General features: G+C 47.8%; 1 protein-coding gene across 1 annotated transcript in view; it reads right to left on the reverse strand.

The window, feature by feature from the left end:
* Positions 1–2,548: 2,548 nt before the first annotated feature.
* Positions 2,549–20,749, reverse strand: part of DZIP1L (DAZ interacting zinc finger protein 1 like) — a 41,377-nt gene continuing 23,176 nt past the window's right edge. Inside the window, exons 11-16 of the mRNA XM_084639203.1 lie at positions 17,640–17,773; positions 15,214–15,406; positions 14,046–14,256; positions 12,047–12,246; positions 7,277–7,416; positions 2,549–6,386 (exon numbers count right to left, since the gene is read on the reverse strand). Of these exons, the coding sequence (XP_084495329.1) occupies positions 6,207–6,386; positions 7,277–7,416; positions 12,047–12,246; positions 14,046–14,256; positions 15,214–15,406; positions 17,640–17,773 (1,058 nt within the window). The 3' untranslated portion in view covers positions 2,549–6,206. The remainder of the gene's footprint in view (positions 6,387–7,276; positions 7,417–12,046; positions 12,247–14,045; positions 14,257–15,213; positions 15,407–17,639; positions 17,774–20,749) is intronic.

Here is a 20,749-nt window from a genome sequence, read left to right on the forward strand (position 1 = left end):
AGAAGGACCTGAGCGGGCACTGGGTTGGCTGGGGCATATATACGGTGCCATGAAGGCGCCACTCCAGGGGGCGCCTCAGCCGACCCACCGGGTGTTGCTAGGATAAAAATCTTCTGAGGATCGTGCATACGGTGCGCACACACATCATTGGAATCGATATGAGCAAGCACTCAAAGAAGACTGTTCCTTTTATTTTCTGTTTAACTAGCTTCATCATTTTTGTGTAGTTCCCATTTTTGAAGTTAAATGCCACTGTGGTGGGCTTCTTTGGTATCTTCCCATCCACTCCCAAGGATGTTAAATTTAATTATATTATGGTTGCTATTGCTGAGTGGTTCAACTATATTCACCTCTTGGCCCTCCTGTGCTCCATTTAGGACTAAATCAAGAATTGCCTCACCCCTTGTGGGTTCCTGGACTAGCTGCTCCAAGAAGCAGTCATTAATAGCTTCTAGAAACTTCAACTCTGCATCCCATCCTGAGGTGACGTACCCAGTCAACATAGGGATAGTTGGAACACATACACGTACACTGGTAAAACTGGTTGTTTTTATCTAATGTGCTGAAGTGTGGCAGAGGCTCTTTCAAGCATGAGGCTGCACTGTTTGTTTGCAGGTTGGAAATTATGTATCCAGGTCAAACATAATTGATTTTGATCTAAAGACTATTGCAACCGGTGGTGTTACTTAATTAATACAGCACTGTGTTCCATGGGAGCGCTAACTGAACAACAGAGGCTGGTAAATACATTTCCAGGGTTCCTAGCAGAAGGTGTTAAGGGATACTAAGACCTGGTATGCTGGTTAGAAGATTGATCAATCTGTAGAATATTCATGTTCCCGTAGCACACTACTGCAGTACAAGTGTATCATGTTATTTTCAATCCAGCAAATATAGAAAGGGACCTGGGCATTCCCACCAGTGGCCCCCATTGTGTGGTGTCTCTTGTTTGCAACCATCCCTACCTCTGGCACACAGATTCTTTTCTCCTTCCCCTCATTTGTGAATGCTGCACTACCTGCTCCTTTCAATGAGCTTTGACTCTCCCGTTGGCTGGGTCAGTGAGACACAAAACTTTGGGAGTCTCTGACTGCCCTTGTGGGCTTTATGGTTCTTTCCACATGTTCATAGACTTTCTACACTGAAATGGTTAAAAATGCTGGCCAGGGCCGCGAGAACAGCTGCCTTGGAATCCCTGATACAAAGTGGACATCAATATAAAGGCCATTGTTAGGCCTCTGCATGGGATTCATATTCATAGATTCCGAGGTCAGAAGGGACCACTGTGATCCTCTCTTCTGACCTCCTGCATAACACAGGCCAGACACCTGCCCCCAAACCATTCCTAGAGCAATGACATGTGGGGAAGGGGCTGGGTTCAGGCGGAGCCAGGGGAATGGCAATGGGAGCCAAAGCCTACAGGACTGCATGTGGCATCTCTAGCTGAGAGAACCAGTGTGGTCCAATGACTAAGGCAGCAGCTGAGCTCTTCCATTGCCCTGCTGTGTGAGTCAGTTCACCTCTTTATGCCTGTGTTTTGGCTCTTTAGAGTGGAAGACCTGCAGCGAGGGTCTGTCTCTTACTATGTGATTGTACAGCGCCTAGCATGATGTGCTGAGCTGGAGCGACCAGAAATCATTAATAACAATAAGGGAGCTACAGCTAGGGAGTGGCGGCCTGCAGCCCATGAGTTAAAAACTGGATTTGACTTCCTTAGCCCATGTGTGTTTACTCTAGCTTCAGGTGCATTCCAGCTAACACCTTGGACCTGTGACAATGTAAACTCATTTACTATTCTAGAGCATGTTTGGTGGGACTCTTTCATTTGCTTTCCCCAGACAAAAGCTCCAGAAGGAACAATTTAAAAGAAAACCCCGCTGCTGAAACAAACACGTTATATTGAAGGAAGTATTCACAAATAGGCTGATCACCAGCCAAAAAGAAGGATAACGTCTGTTAAAGTAATTGTAGAGTATCAGGCCTCGCTATGACACTGTAGCCATAATAAATAATTAATACAAATAAATCATAATTCTTTCTTAAAATGGGAACATTAATTAGTGATGAGGTGTGTGGAACACACTTCTGTGTTTTCAGATAGGGTTTGTTTATATTTGTTTTGAGATTGCTAGTTACCAGGTGTTCTTGATATTTTATGAAAGCTCAGAAATATCATTTTGGATTGAATTTCTATTTCCATTCTCCTAAACTCAGACTCTTTTATATTCCACAGACAATGAGACCAGATATGTAAAATGTTAGTTTAAAATATTTTTTCCCTAATGACACTAGGCACTAGAAATTAAAATTGGTTGAAAAAAGTGGGAAAATGTAATGAATTTTGCTTTTAATTTGACCTTTTTCTTTAAAAAAAAAATGAAATTACAAAAATGTAAAAATTCCAACCAGCTCTATACTTGGTTGAAAAAAAAGGGGGCAGGGACATGGAGGTTGTAAAAATGTCACTGATTTTTCCTTTTTTCAAATTTACAAAAATTAGAAATCTGAATTGTCAAAATTGTCTCAGACACAGCATATAAGTAGATGTACAAAAATGTATAGATTTCCTGGCACTTACTTCATTTTTAAGGCTAAATTTTAGTAGCAAAACTCATTTTGTGCAGTAACTTATTTTCATGGACTATATTCATTCTTTGGATAGGGTCCTCCAATAATTTAAAAATAAGAAGGGGGGAGTAAAGCTATGATATGCATTTCTGTTCAGCTGCGCACAGGCAAACTCCATTCTAGAGCAGGAAGTCCCTGGTTGTTTCCCATCATATGGAGGGTGATATAACAAGAAGAGGATAGGTCCAGCAATGGCAACTAGCCAAGATTTTCAGGGACACAACCCCTCCTCTGGGTGTCCCTAGCCCTCCAAATGCCAGATATGGGGACTGGATGAAAAGGAAGGGATCACTTGATAATTGCCCTATTCCCGCTGAAGCATCTGCCACTGGTCACTGTCAGAAGACAAGATACTGGGCTAGATGGACCATTGGTCTGACCCAGTATGGCTGTTCTTATGCTCTTGAGAGTCCTTTTGCTTTCTAAAACCAGTTCCAAACTCATGCATAGATGTTTTTGATGGGCATAACAAAGGGACACCATTCATTTAATCCCCACCACCCCGAAGTCTGACACTTCTTCACATACTCTTCTTTCAAGCAATGCTTCAGTCTCTTCAGTGATGCCAATCTGAAAACTAATTTTGTTCCTATTTTTCCATTAAATTTTTACCTTTGACAGCACTTTTTGTCAAGTCACTTTGTGTTTCTCCTTGTCTAGTCAGTTTCCCTTGCACCGGGGGGAGACAAATCATATTTAAAAAAATGAAAATTTGATTGTACAACAAAAAAGGGCAGGCGGACTCAGGGTCAGGGTTAATACCTGGAATAATTTTTAACTGTTTTAAAAAGTCACCTGATTTCAAAATGAGTGTCCCTTGAACACAGATTGGATTTCTTTTGATTCACTTGGCTGAAGGCAGTTGCCTCTGAAACACTCATCTAGCAAAGCACTTAGGCCCAGCTCCTCAAAGGTGCCTAGCTCCCCTGAAATAACTTTCAGGATCTAGGCCTTAAGCACATGCATAATGTCAAGCACTGATGCCCTGAAGACAGTGGGACCATTCCCATGCTAAAGTGCTTTGCTGCATCAAGGCATGGGAGCAGAATAACTCTCTTGCTAGGAGGAACACAGAGGAACTCTGCAACAAATAAGAAAAATACCCTGATTAGGAAGGACAGTGCAAATCAACAGCAGATATGTTGTAAAGCAAAGGGAGCTCGAGCAAATGCAGTGAAACCTTGTTAACCCTTTGGAGTCTGTGGAAATTTATCACAGCCTTGTAAAAGTACCATGAAAAGCATCCTCAAGTGAGTGGGAGGTAGCATTTGGGAAGGCTGTTATATTGATTATGTAAGTAATACACCGTATCCAGCCATTCTAGTCACACAGGGAGCCAGATCTGTCATTAAGGCAGAGCTATCAGTAGGCAGAGGTACGGCTCTGCCCTATAGCTCTGGGGCAGCATTGTGTGGCTCCACTCACTCCCTGTCCTTTTGGCATGGCTTGAGATTCAGGAAGCACTCGCAGGGGGCAGCTCCTGCCCTCTGGAGTGGCCATAGACTGCAGAGGTCCCTTGCCAGTGGGACACTAGGAAAGCGTTTGCATCCTCCTCCTTTTGCACCTGAACAAGGCCCAGCCACAAGCCACCTTGCAGATATACCTGAAATTCACAGTGTTATCGGTCGTAACAGCTATGGGCTGTGTCCCTCTGGTGCAGCTGAGGAGATTGTGAGGCACTGTAGAGTTCATTGCTGAACCTTGTGGATTCTCAGTACACAGAGCCCAGGATGTGGTTTCGTATGCTCTTCAGTGCATGACACTGTGGGGCTGATCTTCTGCACTGCACCTTGTGTAACAATTTATGCACATGCAAGGGGAGGATGTAAGTGGCTACCGTTCTGACCAGGTAATATTTTACGCTCCTTGGCGTAAGCAACGGCATAAGGTGCAAGCTCACGGAGAGCCAGACTCTGCGTATTTATGTGACAGAGCTCTGCTGCTTTCTCTAATGTGCTTTAGACAAGTGCACCTGCTTGATCAGATCTGTTCCTACAACCTGCTCCTGACTTTCCAGCAGCTCCCTTAGTCAGTACTAAGTATAGCAGCCCTGCCCATTTCTGGGGCTATGGCGCCATCGAGTGGACGTTTCTGTACATGTGTGTTCTCAGAGAGAACTTGCCAAGCATTCCCAATCCTTGTTAATGTTTTCTCTGTCACCTTCTCTCTGCATTGCTTTGCCAGCTGTAGGACACGGCTCATCTGAGCTGGCATACGCTGTCAGAGGGAGTAGCTGCAGCCAGGCCCATGCTGAGGGGCCTGTCCATGCAGCGCTGAGGGGGTTAACAGAGTCCTGTTTCTTGTATCTTATCTTTTGCTCCCCGGCTATAAAATCAGGGCCGGATTCCCGCTCCTAGGGGAACACCCCCAGTGTGAGGTGGGGAAGAGGGATGGAAACCTACTGAGGCTCTCCTTGTGGACAGCGTTCCAGTGGGGAGAGGAGGTTTGCCCCCTGAAGAACAGGCAGTGGGGCCAGCCCAACCATCCCCCAATGTGGGAGGACCAGCCATCCATCTGAGACCCTGTGCCCCTGGCAGGCTGCCCCAATCCCTCCTCCCCTGCCTGCTCCCTGGCAAAGTGCATCCTATGGAACTGAGCTGATGGGGCCTCACAGCCAGCAGTTGTCACTAGGATCCCTCCTAAAGGGGGCTCCCCAGTGCAGACAGTGGGGAGGCATTAAAATAACCTAGCTGTGGCCTGTGTTATCTTTTCATGGCTGTGCAGGGCTGTGAGGGTCCAAAATACATCCCCATCCCTCCAAGGGCCCTGCCCTATCCCCTCCCCCAAGGCAGACCAAGGATCACCCGCCACGGGCCTGGAGGAATGGGGGGATGATGCCACCAAGGCAGCTGACCCCCTAGCCGCATGGAAGGGGTTGATCTGCATGAGGAGAGTCTGCACTGTGCATGGAGCTCTGGGGCACAATCGGACTTCTTTAGGGCCTGATCCTGTGAATCTATGCACAGTTAGCTGTCTGCTGGGGATCTCTCTGGGTGGGAGGAGTGAGGGGTTCCTTCCTCCGCTCGGCCAAGGAGGGGATGAGAAGCTTGGGGGATGTACCTGCAGCCTTGATGCTCCCGTGGCCTTCATACTATGCTTGACCCAACTACAGAGTGTCCAAAGGATGGCAACCATGCCCTTGCCCTGCCCCCACAGAGCCCTGTGTATCCCCTGAATGCTGACACAGTGTCTTCCCTCCACAGGCTCAGTCCCACTACTTTCTTCACACTGGTGGCTGGGCAGCAGAATGTGCCCCTCCACACGCAGGGGTGTTGAATGATATGTTTTTCCAACCAGCCCAGGATATACTGACCCTCATGCACTGTGGAGAGGGCACTTGGGCAGCCATTGCAAAAATGCGTCATGGCTAGGTAGCATTTGAGGCCATGGGACAGGGATTCCCATTCTGATCGCTCTAAACTGGTGGGTTGTTTTTAAATTAGAGCCCAGTGCCTGATCATCCTATGAGTAGCGGGATTCCAAAGCCTTGTGGCCACATGGCAGGAACTTCCAGCTTTGGGACTGGGCCCTGAAATCCAAGCACTTGTAGGGTACGGCGAAGGGAGCTATCAAGCAAGTCACCAGCCTCCAGCCCTCATGCTGTTGGAACTCCAGACGCTGGTGCCCTGCGACCCTGCCGAGTTCCCGCTGTGCCTCACAGCTGGTTGCTGCTGCTGCTTCGTCTGGCTCTTAGCATCCAGGAGCTGGGTGATCTCTTCAAGGGAGGAAGTTTCCAAGTCGCTGTTCTCATCCACAAACTGCATGGGGAATGGGAGGAGACAGAATGAGCAAACATGGCGAGCATTAGCCGGTGCTGTCTTTGCTGATAATGGCCCTGGCTGATTGCAGGGGGCTGGCATGGGATTAGTATAGTGCTTGCCCTCTGCACCCAGGGGAGCATTTCCACGTGGCAAACCCTTATCATTCAAATCCAAATATACGTTTATCAAATGCTTCCTTCAGCTAATGGTTTTCTGCTGCAGCGCCCCAGCACTTCCCAGTGCAAGGCAGGGCTGGCCCAGCAGCAGAACTACTTACATGCTCAGATGTGTATTATGGAGCATGAACTACAGGGACTCCCTAGGAAACTCAAATACGCAGTTATAGGCCTGACCAGGCTGTTGGGATCATGTAGTCTGACCTCTTTCATAACACAGGCCAGAGGTTCAGCCTGGGATTCCTGCACCAAGCCCACATCTTGTGGGTTGAGCTAGAGTATATATTTTAGAATGACACATCCAGTCCTGATTTAATGAAGCTGGGAGAGGAATTGGGCAGAGCTGCTTGAAGTGTGTCAAGTTACAGAATTTCCATGACATTTCAAAAACTGAAAAAAATATACATGGGGGAACAATGTTGAGATAGTTGCAGAAAGTCTTCCCCTGAGTATATTCCTAAACAATCCCTCATGCCCAGAGCATAAACACACATTCCTCCTCCCCAGTGCGAACGCTCTAAAACTCCTTCCCCTACCCCAATGGCTTGTTATTTTTTGAGTCTCTGGCTGTATAGTGGTCTCGACTGGGAAATGGTTTGAGACGATGCTGGTCTCCATACTAAATCGTTGCATTCCTGAATACCAGACACTTCCCATTCTCTGTATGGCTTGCCCAGCTTTCTCCAAAAGTCTGCCTGTTGCACAAGGTACCTGGAGTTTCTTGTCTGAGTGACTTGGTTTCGGAGAATCAGAGGGCGCGGCAGGGAGGAGTTTTCTCCCACCAGCAGGCTTCCTTGCTGGCATGCTCAGTGTGCGCTCCAGATTTTTAGCCATTGCGGACACCAGCGTCCCTGCACAGAGCACAGCTTGTTAGAATTGGAATCCAGGGCCCTGCAATCACATGGTCAATATCGCTGCACAACTGAATTGCTCATCAGGACTCAGAGTGGATGGGAAAGGATTTCCTTCCAGACCTCTTTTCCAGTTTAAAAGGGAACATGTTGCTGGTGAAAGGTGTCAGTGATGGAGTTCAGAAGCCAACTATAGTTCATAGAATCATAGAATATCAGGGTTGGAAGGGACCTTAGGAGGTCATCTAGTCCAACCTCCTGCTCAAAGCAGGACCAATCCCCAACTAAATCATCCCAGCCAGGGCTTTGTCAAGCCTGACCTTAAAAACCTCTAAGGAAGGAGATTCCACCACCGCCCTAGGTAACGCATTCCAGTGTTTCACCACCCTCCTAGTGAAAAAGTTTTTCCTAATATCCAACCTAAACCTCCCCCACTGCAATATGAGACCATTACTCCTTGTTCTGTCATCTTCTACCACTGAGAACAGTCTAGATCCATCCTCTTTGGAACCCCCCTTTCAGGTAGTTGAAAGCAGCTATCAAATCCCCCCTCATTCTTCTCTTCCCCAGACTAAACAATCCCAGTTCCCGCAGCCTCTCCTCATAAGTCATGTGTTCCAGTCCCCTAATCATTTTTGTTGCTCTCCGCTGGACGCTTTCCAATTTTTTCACATCCTTCTTGTAGCGTGGGGCCCAAAACTGGACACAGTACTCCAGATGAGATCTCACCAATGTCCAATAGAGGCGAACGATCTTATCCCTCAATCTGCTGGCAATGCCCCTATTTATACAGCCCCAAATGCTACTGGCCTTCTTGGCAACAAGGGCACACCCTTGACTCATATCCAGCTTCTCGTCCACTGTAACCCCTAGGTCCTTTTCTGCAGAACTGCTGCCTAGCCATTCGGTCACTAATCTGTAGCAGTGCATGGGATTCTTCTGTCCTAAGTGCAGGACTCTGCACTTTGTCCTTGTTGTACCTCATCAGATTTCTTTTGGCCCAATCCTCTAATTTGTCTAGGGCCCTCTGTATCCTGTCCCTACCCTCCAGCGTATCTACCTCTCTTCTCAGTTTAGTGTCATCTGCAAACTTGCTGATGGTGCAATCCACACCATCCTCCAGATCATTAATGAAGATATTGAACAAAACTGGCCCCAGGACCGACCCTTGGGGCACTCCGCTTGATACCAGCTGCCAACTAGACATGGAGCCATAGTACACAGGACTGGAAAGGACCTCCTGGGTCACTGAGTCCAGTCCCATGCTATCTCAGGCAACCCGATCATATCACTTGCAAACTTACCAAGCTCCGTCTTCAAACAAACAATTTGGTTGTTTGCCCCCAGTGCTCCTATTAGTAGGCTGTTCCAAAACCTCACTCCTCCGATGGTTAGAAACAGTCCTAACTTCCAGCCTCAATTCACCCATAGGACAAATACAATCAGCTGCAGGCTACCACAGCAGTGTGCCTCAATCCTGAGTTACTAAGGCTCCTGCTAAGTGTTGGAGCTTCTAGCTCCATGTCTAGTCAGTCCTTCCGAAAAGAGCTGATGTGGACTCTGGTTGTGGTGACAATTTTTGTGATGCAGATGGCTGCCAGCTAGGCAGTGGATAGAAGGCACCCGCTCATTTCATAGACAGGGCTGACTAGCAGCCAGGGAAGAATGACTTTTGTCCACGCCCAGCATGGTTCAGCTCTGAACTGCTGGCCTGCACAAGAAAGGCTTTGTGGCTCATGGCCAATCACTGAGATTACCCAATTATTGGAGATGTCGATGCAAAGTACTGACATCATGGAAGGTGGAGCCACTGGGTCATTTCCATAGATGCCAAGGCCAGAAGGAACCATTAGGACCATCCAGTCTGATCTCCTATGTAGCACAGGCCAGAGAACTTCCCCAAAGTAATTCCTAGAGCAGAGCTTTTAGAAACACAGCCCATCTGGATTTAAAAATTGTCAGCAATGGATAATCCGCCACAAACCTTGGTAAGCTGCTCCAATGGTTTAGGGCCTGTTTAGTGCCCTCCAGCTAACTGATTGCCAGTTAACTCAACATAGTTAGCATGTGTGTAAGAAATAGTCTTAACATGCCCCAAATGTCTGTTCCAGGATAAAAGTGCCTGTAGTTGACCACGGAGCTGGGCACAGGGAGAACCACAAAGGCAATAGTTTTCACTGCCAAAAACCATTGGTTTTACTGCGGGATAATTAACACGCATTAACTATCCTGCTGGAAAGCCGTAGTGGAGACAAGGCTGTGAAGTTTTTACTGCAAGGAAGGTCGGTGAGATCAAAACTATACCTCTGCCCATGGTTCACCAGGTTTATATCCTTCAACAAACGCTTGGGGAGCATTCACACTAGCCTTTACAAAGGGGCTAGCTAAAAAACCTTTGGTGTAAACAAGTTCTTTGCCAATAATGTGCATCAGGAGTGTCATTTAAAGGGACAACTTCAACATGTGGGACTAAACATGTGGTACCCATGTAACATGCTTGCCAAATGTCTGTCTCTGCGGTGGCTGCTCCACAGATGAAAGATGCCTACTGCTGCTCCCAGGAAATGGACATCATTTAGCTCAAGCAGGAGAAGCTGGCACGTTGGAGATAAAAGTCCTGGATTTATTCCCCACTGGGGATTCAGCCAGGGAACTGTGGTATCTACTATAGCACCAAAGGCTTCTATAGTCGAAGGGAGCTACTTGAAATAAGTGATTCTTTCTGGTGTCCATTTGACAGCCCTTTGTATATAGTTTGTTTCATTGTCTCCCTGTATAGTCAGTTTCTACGTTGCTAGAAACGCCCCCCCACCCCATAAACTGACACTAAACTGGGAGGAGAGGTAGATACGCTGGAGGGTAGGGATAGGATACAGAGGGACCTAGACAAATTGGAGGATTGGGCCAAAAGAAATCTGATGAGGTTCAACAAGGACAAAGTGCAGAGTCCTGCACTTAGGATGGAAGAATCCAGTGCACCGCTACAGACTAGGGACCGAATGGCTCGGCAGCAGTTCTGCAGAAAAGGACCTAGGGGTGACAGTGGACGAGAAGCTGGATATGAGTCAACAGTGTGCCCTTGTTGCCAAGAAGGCCAATGGCATTTTGGGATGTATAAGTAGGGGCATTGCCAGCAGATCGAGGGACGTGATCGTTCCCCTCTATTCGACACTGGTGAGGCCTCATCTGGAGTACTGTGTCCAGTTTTGGGCCCCACACTACAAGAAGGATGTGAAAAAATTGGAAAACGTCCAGCGGAGGGCACCAAAAATGATTAGGGGACTGGAACAAATGACTTAAGAGGAGAGGCTGCGGGAACTGGGGATGTTTAGTCTACGGAAGAGAAGAATGAGGGGGGATTTGATAGCTGCTTTCAACTACCTGAAAGGGGGTTCCAAAGAGGATGGCTCTAGACTGTTCTCAGTGGTAGCAGATGACAGAACAAGGAGTAATGGTCTCAAGTTACAGTGGGGGAGATTTAGGTTGGATATTAGGAAAAACTTTTTCACTAGGAGGTTGGTGAAACACTGGAATGCGTTACCTAGGGAGGTGGTGGAATCTCCTTCCTTAGAAGTTTTTAAGGTCAGGCTTGACAAAGCCCTGGCTGGGATGATTTAATTGCGGATCGGTCCTGCTTTGAGCAGGGGGTTGGACTAGATGACCTCCTGAGGTCCCTTCCAACCCTGATATTCTATGATTCTATGATAAATCTCAGTAGGGCAGCAGAAAAACCCTGATATTTGTTCCCCAAAAGCATTTTTTAAAAAGACAGCACTCACACTTTCAGGGTGAGCTAGCAGAAACTAGCATTTTAGTCTATTTAAAAATGCCAAGCTGAGAGGTCCCTTTGAACAACATTATTTCTTACACCTAAAGAAGATATTTAGAAATCCCCTGGATTAATGGCAAGGTCTATTCTAAAGGGATAGAGAAGGAACCATGCACCCCACTCTCTGGGGTTTAAGAGGGGAGCAACAATGCATTTTGAAAGCACATCAGTGTTAATCCCCTCACAAAGGCCCTGATCCAGGAAGGTACATGTGTACATGTGTATCTTTATGCGGGTGAATAGTCCCATGGACTTCAGTGGGACTGCTCATGTGGATTGGAGCCAAAGTGACTTAGTAATGGCTCCGCAGGAAAACAGAAGCTGGTTTTGTTTCTCATGGGGAGGACTACCCCAGAGCAGGGTGCAGGCTATCTATCTGTGAACACCCCTTAGCTGAACCAGCAGCATGCCACTGTAACTGACTCCCAAGAGTGCAGATGCATCAGAACAAAGTCTTACTCCTGACACCCATTATCTTGGTACCTCTGGGTCTTGTGTTAGGAAAAGCAAGGTGAGAAATGTCCTTTTCTGGGGCCTTGGCACTAGTGCATTTAGGATTCTATTCCTGGAGAATGACCACCCCATTCTCTTCACAATCAGTTTCCCCCAGGCTGAGAGCGGGCTTAATAGACACTAACACAGAATTACCTCTTTTGTTGGCTTAAGCTGTCAAATGTAGAAACAGATGTGCATGCAAATCTCCCCTTTCCTTCAGTATCAGGGCATGAACTACGATAGAGATTTCTGATTTTAGCACATTAACTATATTCTGATAGATGAAAATTATTATTTATGATTCACCTGTTGGAGTGGTTCTCATGGCTGGGCTGGCTTTTCCCTCTGAGGAATCGATGTCAGACCAGTCTGATGTGGTTTCGTCATTCTGGGTCAGCCTCAAAGGGGTTTGCGCTTGCTGCAGGGTGATGGGATGTTTGAATTTCACTGGGGTGAGGCTGGCGCCGTCCTCCCCAGAGTCCTCCTCGGAACTGAAGGGTGGGGTGCTGAAAGTAAAATGATGGAAGAAGGAAAGGTCAGACATGGAGGAAGTGGAGGGCTCTGAGCAGTTGGGTCAGGGATATCTGGGACAATCTGTGATGAGGAGACCAAGACCGTTGTCATTAAATATAGATTGGCAGTGCTTTCAGTGGTTGGCTAGAAGGTTGTGTGTTCAAGTCCCCTGGTGGGGCGAGAGCATATGTACAACCAGCACTGAAACTTTGAACAGCAAGGTAGAGTACAGGGGCAAATATTAGGCCTGTTTTCCTTCACCCCCATTCCACTGGTACTTGCAGCAGCTGCTCCATGCACCTCAGCCCTGTCTTAGCACCACACCACTTTCAAGAGCAGGCTATCACAGCTTCAGTACCTAGCTTGTTCCCAACCAGCAGGGGGAGCAGGAATTTCTGACTGCCAATTCATCCTCTTCAATCCAAAATGCTGCCACAAAAACTCAAGTATCTTGTCCAATTCTTTGTCTACTTCCAGCCCATCTTCAAAACCCTCAGTTGGCTTCCTCTTCCTCCCTGGGGCAAATGTGAGCTCCTTGTTCTCACTTTTAAAACCCTACACAACCCAGTTACTCCATACCTCTCCTCTGTCATCTCTTATCCCCTCCCAGTTGCCCTCTTCATTCTGCCTAAGCGGCATGGCCTCTCTGTTCTTGTCCTTCTAGTCTCTTTTATTACTAGAGCTACTTGGACATTTTTCATCAAAACATTTGGCATTTCATTCATTTGGCATTTCATTTCATCAAAACAGTGTTGGCATTTCCTGTAGAGGGGAAAACCCCCCAAACAAAGCACTTTGATTATGTCAAAATGTCTTGGTTTGATATTCTTGGAATGAAATGTTTAGACTTTTCAGTTGGAAACAAAATTAATTGGGATATTTTTATGTTATATAATATTTGAAAAAGTTAAAGGTCAAATTGGACAAATTGAATCTCAACATCTACTCTCATTAAATTTTCACAGTTGTGAGAAGTTATGGGGGAGGCCAGACAATTATTTAAATTGACAAAAATAAAAATAAAAGTTTATTTTTAGGCAATGGCATTATCTGTTGAAATTATAAAACAATAAAAATGGAATTCTGCAAAGTCTATCTGTATTGGAGCTGGAGGTGTCCTTTCCAGCTCATGTGGACATATCCACATGACCTCTGGTTGAGCTAGCACGCAAAAAGTAGCTACATGATTTAAAAAAAAACAACTGCAGCTGCATGGGCGGCGGGATGAACTAGTCACCCCGAGTCTTATCCCATCCAAGACCCTAGGCATGTACTTGGGGCGGCTAGCCCATCATGCCAAGCATACCCTGCTATTTTTAGCATGATAGCTCAATCATGGCTGTCATATTACAACACATGAAAGCTCCTTCCCTGGAGGCTTTCAAAAGGAAGCTAGATAGTCTTGGATGGTTTAGACACAACAAATCCTGCACCTTACCAGGGGGTTAGCCTAGATGACCCTTGCAGTCCCTTCTCACCCCATGGTTCTGTGAATCAGAGTTAGTGCTGGTGTATCTACTCGAGCTGGAAATTCCCTAGGGTAAACATACCCTCCATGGGTCCTGCAGCTTAGACATTTCAGGTGCACCCCACGCAAAGCTTCCTGCCACAACAAATGATCTGCGTTTGCACTTCACCTAGCACTGTGGGGCCCTGGGGCTACTGCAGTCCACATTGTAATAGAATAGCGATGTCCACGCTCGGTACGAGGCTGCTTGCCCCAGTAAGCATGCTAGTGAAAGGCATGAGTGCAATGTCCGTAGTGAGGATGGGAGGTGTGGATGGGCCTCACCTCGGATGCTGGATGGCAGCATGTCGTGAGCTGCTGGCTTTGCTTTGTGGCATTACTCTGGGCACCTCTACTGGGCTGTGGGAATAGCTGGCTTTGCTCCGAGGAGCTGGTTTGGGCGTCTCCTCCGCATAGGGCTGTAACTCAACTTGCAGTGCTCTAGGCTTGGCAGATGCAACCCGGCAAGGCGACAGGGGGCTCTTCTGGCTTTTAGCTGGAAAGGTACAAGGGACACTGAGAGCAAAGGCTAGATGGACCTTTGGTGTGACCCAGTATGGCTGTTCTTTAACACCTACAAGCTGCTTGGCCCAAGCAGGTTTTTGCCCAGCAAAATTAATTAAGCAGGATTAATGCTTGTAAATTGATGCTGTTAAACTGGATTGGCTTAAAAAAAGAAAAAAACATACAAAATGAGTGGCTGATGAGAACTCCCATGCTTTACCATCTAACATTCTCAAAATGTCACACAGCCAATGTAGCCAGTGTTAGGTGACTTCCTTCCCCTCCCACACACACACATCCACTTCACATTGGGAGGAGAGGTCAACATATGTGACTCTGTCTGATCCTTGGCCAATGCAGTGACTCAGCTGGTGTAACAGACAGCTGTTTTTAGGCTGCTCTAAACTATTCTGAAGGATGTTTTGGTCCCTAGCTGGCCCAAAAATAGGGAAGAAGAAAGGTGGGTTAGAATCACCTTCATTCCCTCACCCCACCCACTCTCTCCACCTGCACTATCCTTCTGGTATTTCCTGTGTGGCATTCCACTAATGTGTGCTGACACTGTGCTTTGTGGCTCGCTATAACCCCCATTTGATGCTGATAAACTGGATCTCTGCATGTTCTAGCAACAGGCAGAAGGAAGAGAGTTTGCGGACCAGGTTCTTCTTGCAGCTCTTTTCCCTTTGAGCTCTTCCCCATCCATTCCCCAGAGCTGAGAAGTGTGCGTTTTATTTTTATATATAACCTTTTTTTTCAAGGTCACTCAAGGCAAGCAGTGCACACCGCAAGTGCAAATGGTTATTTGACACTGAATACAATATCTATCTTGCCCAGTTTTCCTTGGGGATGCACAATGGGTCACGGAAATGTCTCATGACAATAACACTATGTTGGGATTGAACTCTTGTCTGCAGCACAGGTTTCCAAAGACAGCATCGCAGCCCTTTACCTGAGACTACTGAAAGTTGCGGTGGCAAAATGCCATCATCCTTCTGGCGCTGCTTGACTTTCCAAGTGACCTCTTGAACTAGCTTGTCCCTCAAGCTGAGGAGATTTGGAAATTTCTTGGCCTTCTGCTGCTGCTGCGTCATTACGAGGGAGCTCAGATTTTTATAGGTCTGAGCTGGAATCCCCTTCGCAGCCTAAAGCAGAGAGAATTGTGGGTAACATTAAAACCAGCCCGACATAATTCTGACACTGCCTCAGATGGTGAAACAAGCCTTCTCCCCTAAGGTTTCCATCACCTCTGAAAGAGAACCCAGCCTTCTGCAAACTATGGACCTCATCTAACTTTCCATCAGATTCACCTGGCTTTGGATCCGGCCTTACACCCAGAATGGTCATCAGCATAAGATGGAGAGACTCCTACCCCATCAGGTGACCCAGTATAAGACTCCATCCATCCTTTGTGCTGCTGGTTGACATACATGTAATAAGAGTCTCAGCCCATAGGAGTGTACGCTCCATTGATGTGTGCTGCAGCAGGGTACCTACCAGTGGTGTGGACAAGTGAGCACTCTCAACCCTCCACTCCTGTCAGCATCATGTAAGCCAGTCCCCAGACACACGGGAGATTTTCAATGATTTTCCTCACTTAGCCCTGTCTACACTAGAGACTGGTGACATTCAACCCCCACCTCTCCAGTAACACACCACACACGCACAAAAGTGCAACTGGTAGCACACAGGGGCACACATCTGGACTGTACCTGCTCTGAGTAAGGCTAACCATGGGGTACATCTGCACTGCAAATGAAGGGGTGATTGTAGCAGGTGTAGATATACCTGTGCTAGCTTTAATCTAGCCAGCACGGGTAGCAATAGCAATGAGGACATGGTGACATTGATCCTGGCGTAGGCTAACAATGTAAATACATACCCAGAGTCCCTGCTGGGCTAGTCCCCACTACCAATGTTACCCATGCCACCTTCATCTGCAGTGTAGTCATACCCACTATGCCATCCACTATCATGTTGCTCTATACCAGTGATTCAAACTTTTGTACTGGTGATCCCTTTCATATAGCAAGCCTCTGAGTGTGACCCCCCCCTTATAAATTAAAAACACTTAACACCATTATAAATACTGGAGGCAAAGCGGGGCTTGGGGTAGAGGCTGACAGCTCGCGACCCCCCATGTAATAACCTTGCAACCCCCTGAGGGGTCCTGACCTCCCATTTGAGAACCCCTGCTCTACACCTATGAAGCACCAGCGTACACAGCGAGCGTTGCTCTAGCACGGGGTGGGCAAACTTTTTGGCCCGAGGGCCACATCGGGGTTGCAAAACTGTATGGAGGGCCAGGTAGGGAAGGCTGTGCCTCCCCAAACAGCCTGGCCCCCGCCCCCTATCCGCCCCCTCCCACTTCCCGCCTCCTGACTGCACCCCTCAGAACCTCTGACCCATCCAACCCCTCCCTGCTCCTTATTCCCTGACCGCCCCCTCCTGGGACCCCTCGCTCCTAACAGCGCCCCCCGGGCCCCACCCCCCTGTCCACCTCCCCCCGCTCCCTGTCTCGTGACTGCCCCAAACCCTATCCACACCTCCTGACATGCCCCCTTCTCCCTGCCCCCTTACCATGCCACTCAGAGCAGCAGGAATTCGCAGCCCCACTGCCCGGCCGGAGCCAGCCACGCTGCTGTACTGCCCGGCAGGAGCGGCGGGCCAGAGCGCAGGCGGCGCAGCAAGCTGAGCCTGCGGGGGAGGGGGAACATCAGGGGAGGGGCCGGGGGCTAGCCTCCCTGGCTGGGAGCTCAAGGGCCGGGCAGGACGGTTCTGTGGGCCAGATGTGGCCTGCGGGCCGTAGTTTGCCCACCTCTGCTCTAGCAGCTGCAATGGTGCGGTTAGTCCTCCCAGTGCAATCCCACACGTTTCTGAAGGGGTAGGAACAATCTCAGAGAACTGGCTCTGTCACCTGCAGGGTCACTCACATGCTGACTGCATGCAAGCCCTAGAGGACCTGAGGTGGACTGGGGGTGCTCCCATCTCTGCCATGCCCCACTTCAATGAAGATCTCAGTTGCTTTTAGCTCTGCCGGCTCTCCCTGGGAAGGGTGCACCCTCCCTCCCTGGAGCATGAAGGAAGGACACAGAAACTGGATGACAAGCACTGGGCAGGGACTGTCTAGGCAGCACCTGTTACAATGGGATCCTGATCTCAGTTAGGACCTCTACATAGCACAATAACTTAAATGAAATTTGAGGTGCTCTTTATATCCATGCAATGCTCCCTCACAAATATTAACATACCTCGGCTAGCTAATTAACATTTGAAACACCGGAAGGAGTGAAAGGGACAAGGAGGGAAGGGGTTGCACTGCAAATAGAGAGATGTCTCTCTCCCCGCTTTTTTGGTTTCCCCTCTCCTGATACTCACCTTCTTCACGCCCATACTCTCCAGCTTCTCCTCCAACATCTCCTCCAGAATGGGGCGGAACTGCTTCAGCAAGTTGGGATTCCTCCGCAGGGCTTCCAGGAGCCTCTGCTTCCTGTCCAGGGTATCCTCCAAGTCTGCGGCAAAACCCAAAATCACAAGGGTGGGTTTGGATGGACCGAACTCTCAATATCGAAGTCAGAGCCAGAGACTCAGGGACCAGAGGCCTGGTCCGTCTTGGGGACCCTCCTCCCTAGCAGAAGATGGATTGGTAGCTCCCTGTTCCCCAGCTGTGGCACGTTTTGAATTTTTTCTTCACAACCACAAGGGCAAGACATATATAAACAAAAGCTGAGATTCTAACATCACGAGAGGATCCTGGGAGCTGGGCCATAGGCATGTGTCTCTTGTGCCTCTGCCTTAATCTGTCTCTGCCATAACTTTCTCAATAAGGAAAGTGTGGGCCCCTTACTGAATGAGGGAGGCAACCTAGTGACAGAGGATGCAGAAAAAGCTAATGTACTCAGTGCTTTTTTTGCCTCTGTCTTCACGAACAAGGTCAGCTCCCAGACTGCTGCTCTGGGCAACACAGTATGGGGAGGAGGTGACCAGCCCTCTGTGGAGAAAGAAATGGTTTGGGACTATTTAGAAAAGCTGGACGAGCACAAGTCCATGGGGCCAGATGCACTGCATCCGAGAGTGCTAAAGGAGTTGGCGGATGTGATTGCAGAGCCATTGGCCATTATCTTTGAAAACTCATGGCGATTGGGGGAGGTCCTGGACGACTGGAAAAAGGCTAATGTAGTACCCATCTTTAAAAAAGGGAAGGAGGAGGATCCGGGGAACAACAGGCCAGTCAGCCTCACCTCAGTCCCTGGAAAAATCATGGAGCAGGTACTCAAGGAATCAATTCTGAAGCACTTAGAGAAGAGGAAAGTGATCAGGAACAGTCAACACGGATTCACCAAGGGCAAGTCATGCCTGACTAAACGAATTGCCTTTTATGACGAGATAACTGGCTTTGTGGATGAGGGGAAAGCAGTGGACATGTTATTCCTTGACTTTAGCAAAGCTTTTGACATGGACTCCCACAGTATTCTTGACAGCAAGTTAAAGAAGTATGGGCTGGATGAATGGACTATAAGGTGGATAGAAAGCTGACTAGATTGTCAGGCTCAACGGGTAGTGATCAATGGCTCCATGTCTAGTTGGCAGCCAGTATCAAGTGGAGTGCCCCAAGGGTCAGTCCTGGGGCCAGTTTTGTTCATTATCTTCATTAACGATCTGGAGGATGGCGTGGATTGCACCATCATCAAGTTTGCAGATGACACTAAATTGGGAGGAGAGATAGATACGCTGGAGGGTAGGGATAGGATACAGAGGGCCCTAGACAAATTAGAGGATTGGGCCACAAGAAATCTGATGAGGTTCAACAAGGACAAAGTGCAGAGTCCTGCACTTAGGACGGAAGAATCCCATGCACTGCTACAGACTAGGGACCGAATGGCTAGGCAGCAGTTCTCCAGAAAAGGACCTAGGGGTTACAGTGGACGAGAAGCTGGATATGAGTCAACAGTGTGCCCTTGTTGCCAAGAAGGCCAATGGCATTTTGGGATGTATAAGTAGGGGCATTGCCAGCAGATCAAGGGATGTGATCGTTCCCCTCTATTCAACATTGGTGAGGCCTCATCTGGAGTACTGTGTCCAGTTTTGGGCCTCACACTACAAGAAGGATGTGAAAAAATTGGAAAACGTCCAGCGGAGGGCAACAAAAATGATTAGGGGACTGGAACACATGACTTATGAGGAGAGGCTGCGGGAACTGGGATTGTTTAGTCTGGGGAAGAGAAGAATGAGGGGGGATTTGATAGCTGCTTTCAACTACCTGAAAGGGGGGTTCCGAAGAGGATGGATTCAGACTGTTCTCAGTGGTAACAGATGACAGAACAAGGAGTAATGGTCTCAAGTTGCAGTGGGAGGGGTTTAGGTTTTATATTAGGAAAAACTTTTTCACTAGGAGGGTGGTGAAACACTGGAATGCGTTACCTAGGGCGGTGGTGGAATCTCCTTCCTTTGAGGTTTTTAAGGTCAGGCTTGACAAAGCCCTGGCTGGGATGATTTAGTTGGGGAGCTTTGAGCAGGGGGTTGGACTAGATGACCTCCTGAGGTCCCTTCCAACCCTGATATTCTATGATTCTATAAGCTGACCCACCCCAGACCACATCCCTGACTCTGCTGTTGGAAAGCAGATTATACCACTTTAATGAGTAAGGTGGGGCCCATCCCAGGTTTCACTGGGAGAATCAGGTGCTCAGTTGTGCAGTTATTGTGTTGCCACACATTCACACTACGTTTCTCAGGCTGGTTGCAAATTTTCCATGCACAATCCATTTTAAATGGATTTTGATGGAAAATTGGATTTTCATCTAAACAAAATTTTTCATGAAGTGTCTACTTTCTCTGAAATTATTTAATTTTTTTGTCAAAAACCGAATCCTGCAAAACTGAAATGCTTTGCTGAAAACTCATCAGACAACATATCCCATGATGCACCATGGTCTCCTCTTGGGATTCCCTGATGTTCCACCTCCCTCTCCAAGAGAAGATTCCATGGTGCGTCCTGGGAGATGTAGTCCAACTCAGAATCATGGGCTATAGAGAAGAACGGGAGCATGAAGCATCCAAACTACAACTCCCACGAGGCACCACAGCAGTATTTCCAAATTGAAATAGTTTGGTTTTCAGCTGATTTTTTGTTTGGTAGTTTTTTTCAATTTTTCAGCAAAAATTATTTTTGTGGGAATAAATTAAATGAAAATGTGGGGTGATTATTTTCTTTTATTTTTGTAAAAAACTTCTTCCCATTTTTGACCAGCTCACAGTACATGGCTCCATCAGGTTGGGTCGGTAAGTGATTCTTGGCTTTCCTTTCCACTTAAACTCTCCGCAGAGCTTAGGGATTGCTCCTGCAGACAGCACTACTCTTCTGAGGGAGGGGTAGAGTGCTGACATCAGGGTGGCGTTACCCTCAGGGTGCTGTTAGGTTGTACGCTGTTGAGAGCTGAGGTACAGTCAGGTTCTTTCTAACAGGGAGACAGTGTGGGCCTGAGTGC

The sequence above is a fragment of the Lepidochelys olivacea genome (assembly GCF_965140295.1).
Source record: "Lepidochelys olivacea isolate rLepOli2 genome assembly, chromosome: 9".
Classification (NCBI taxonomy): Eukaryota; Metazoa; Chordata; order Testudines; family Cheloniidae; genus Lepidochelys; species Lepidochelys olivacea.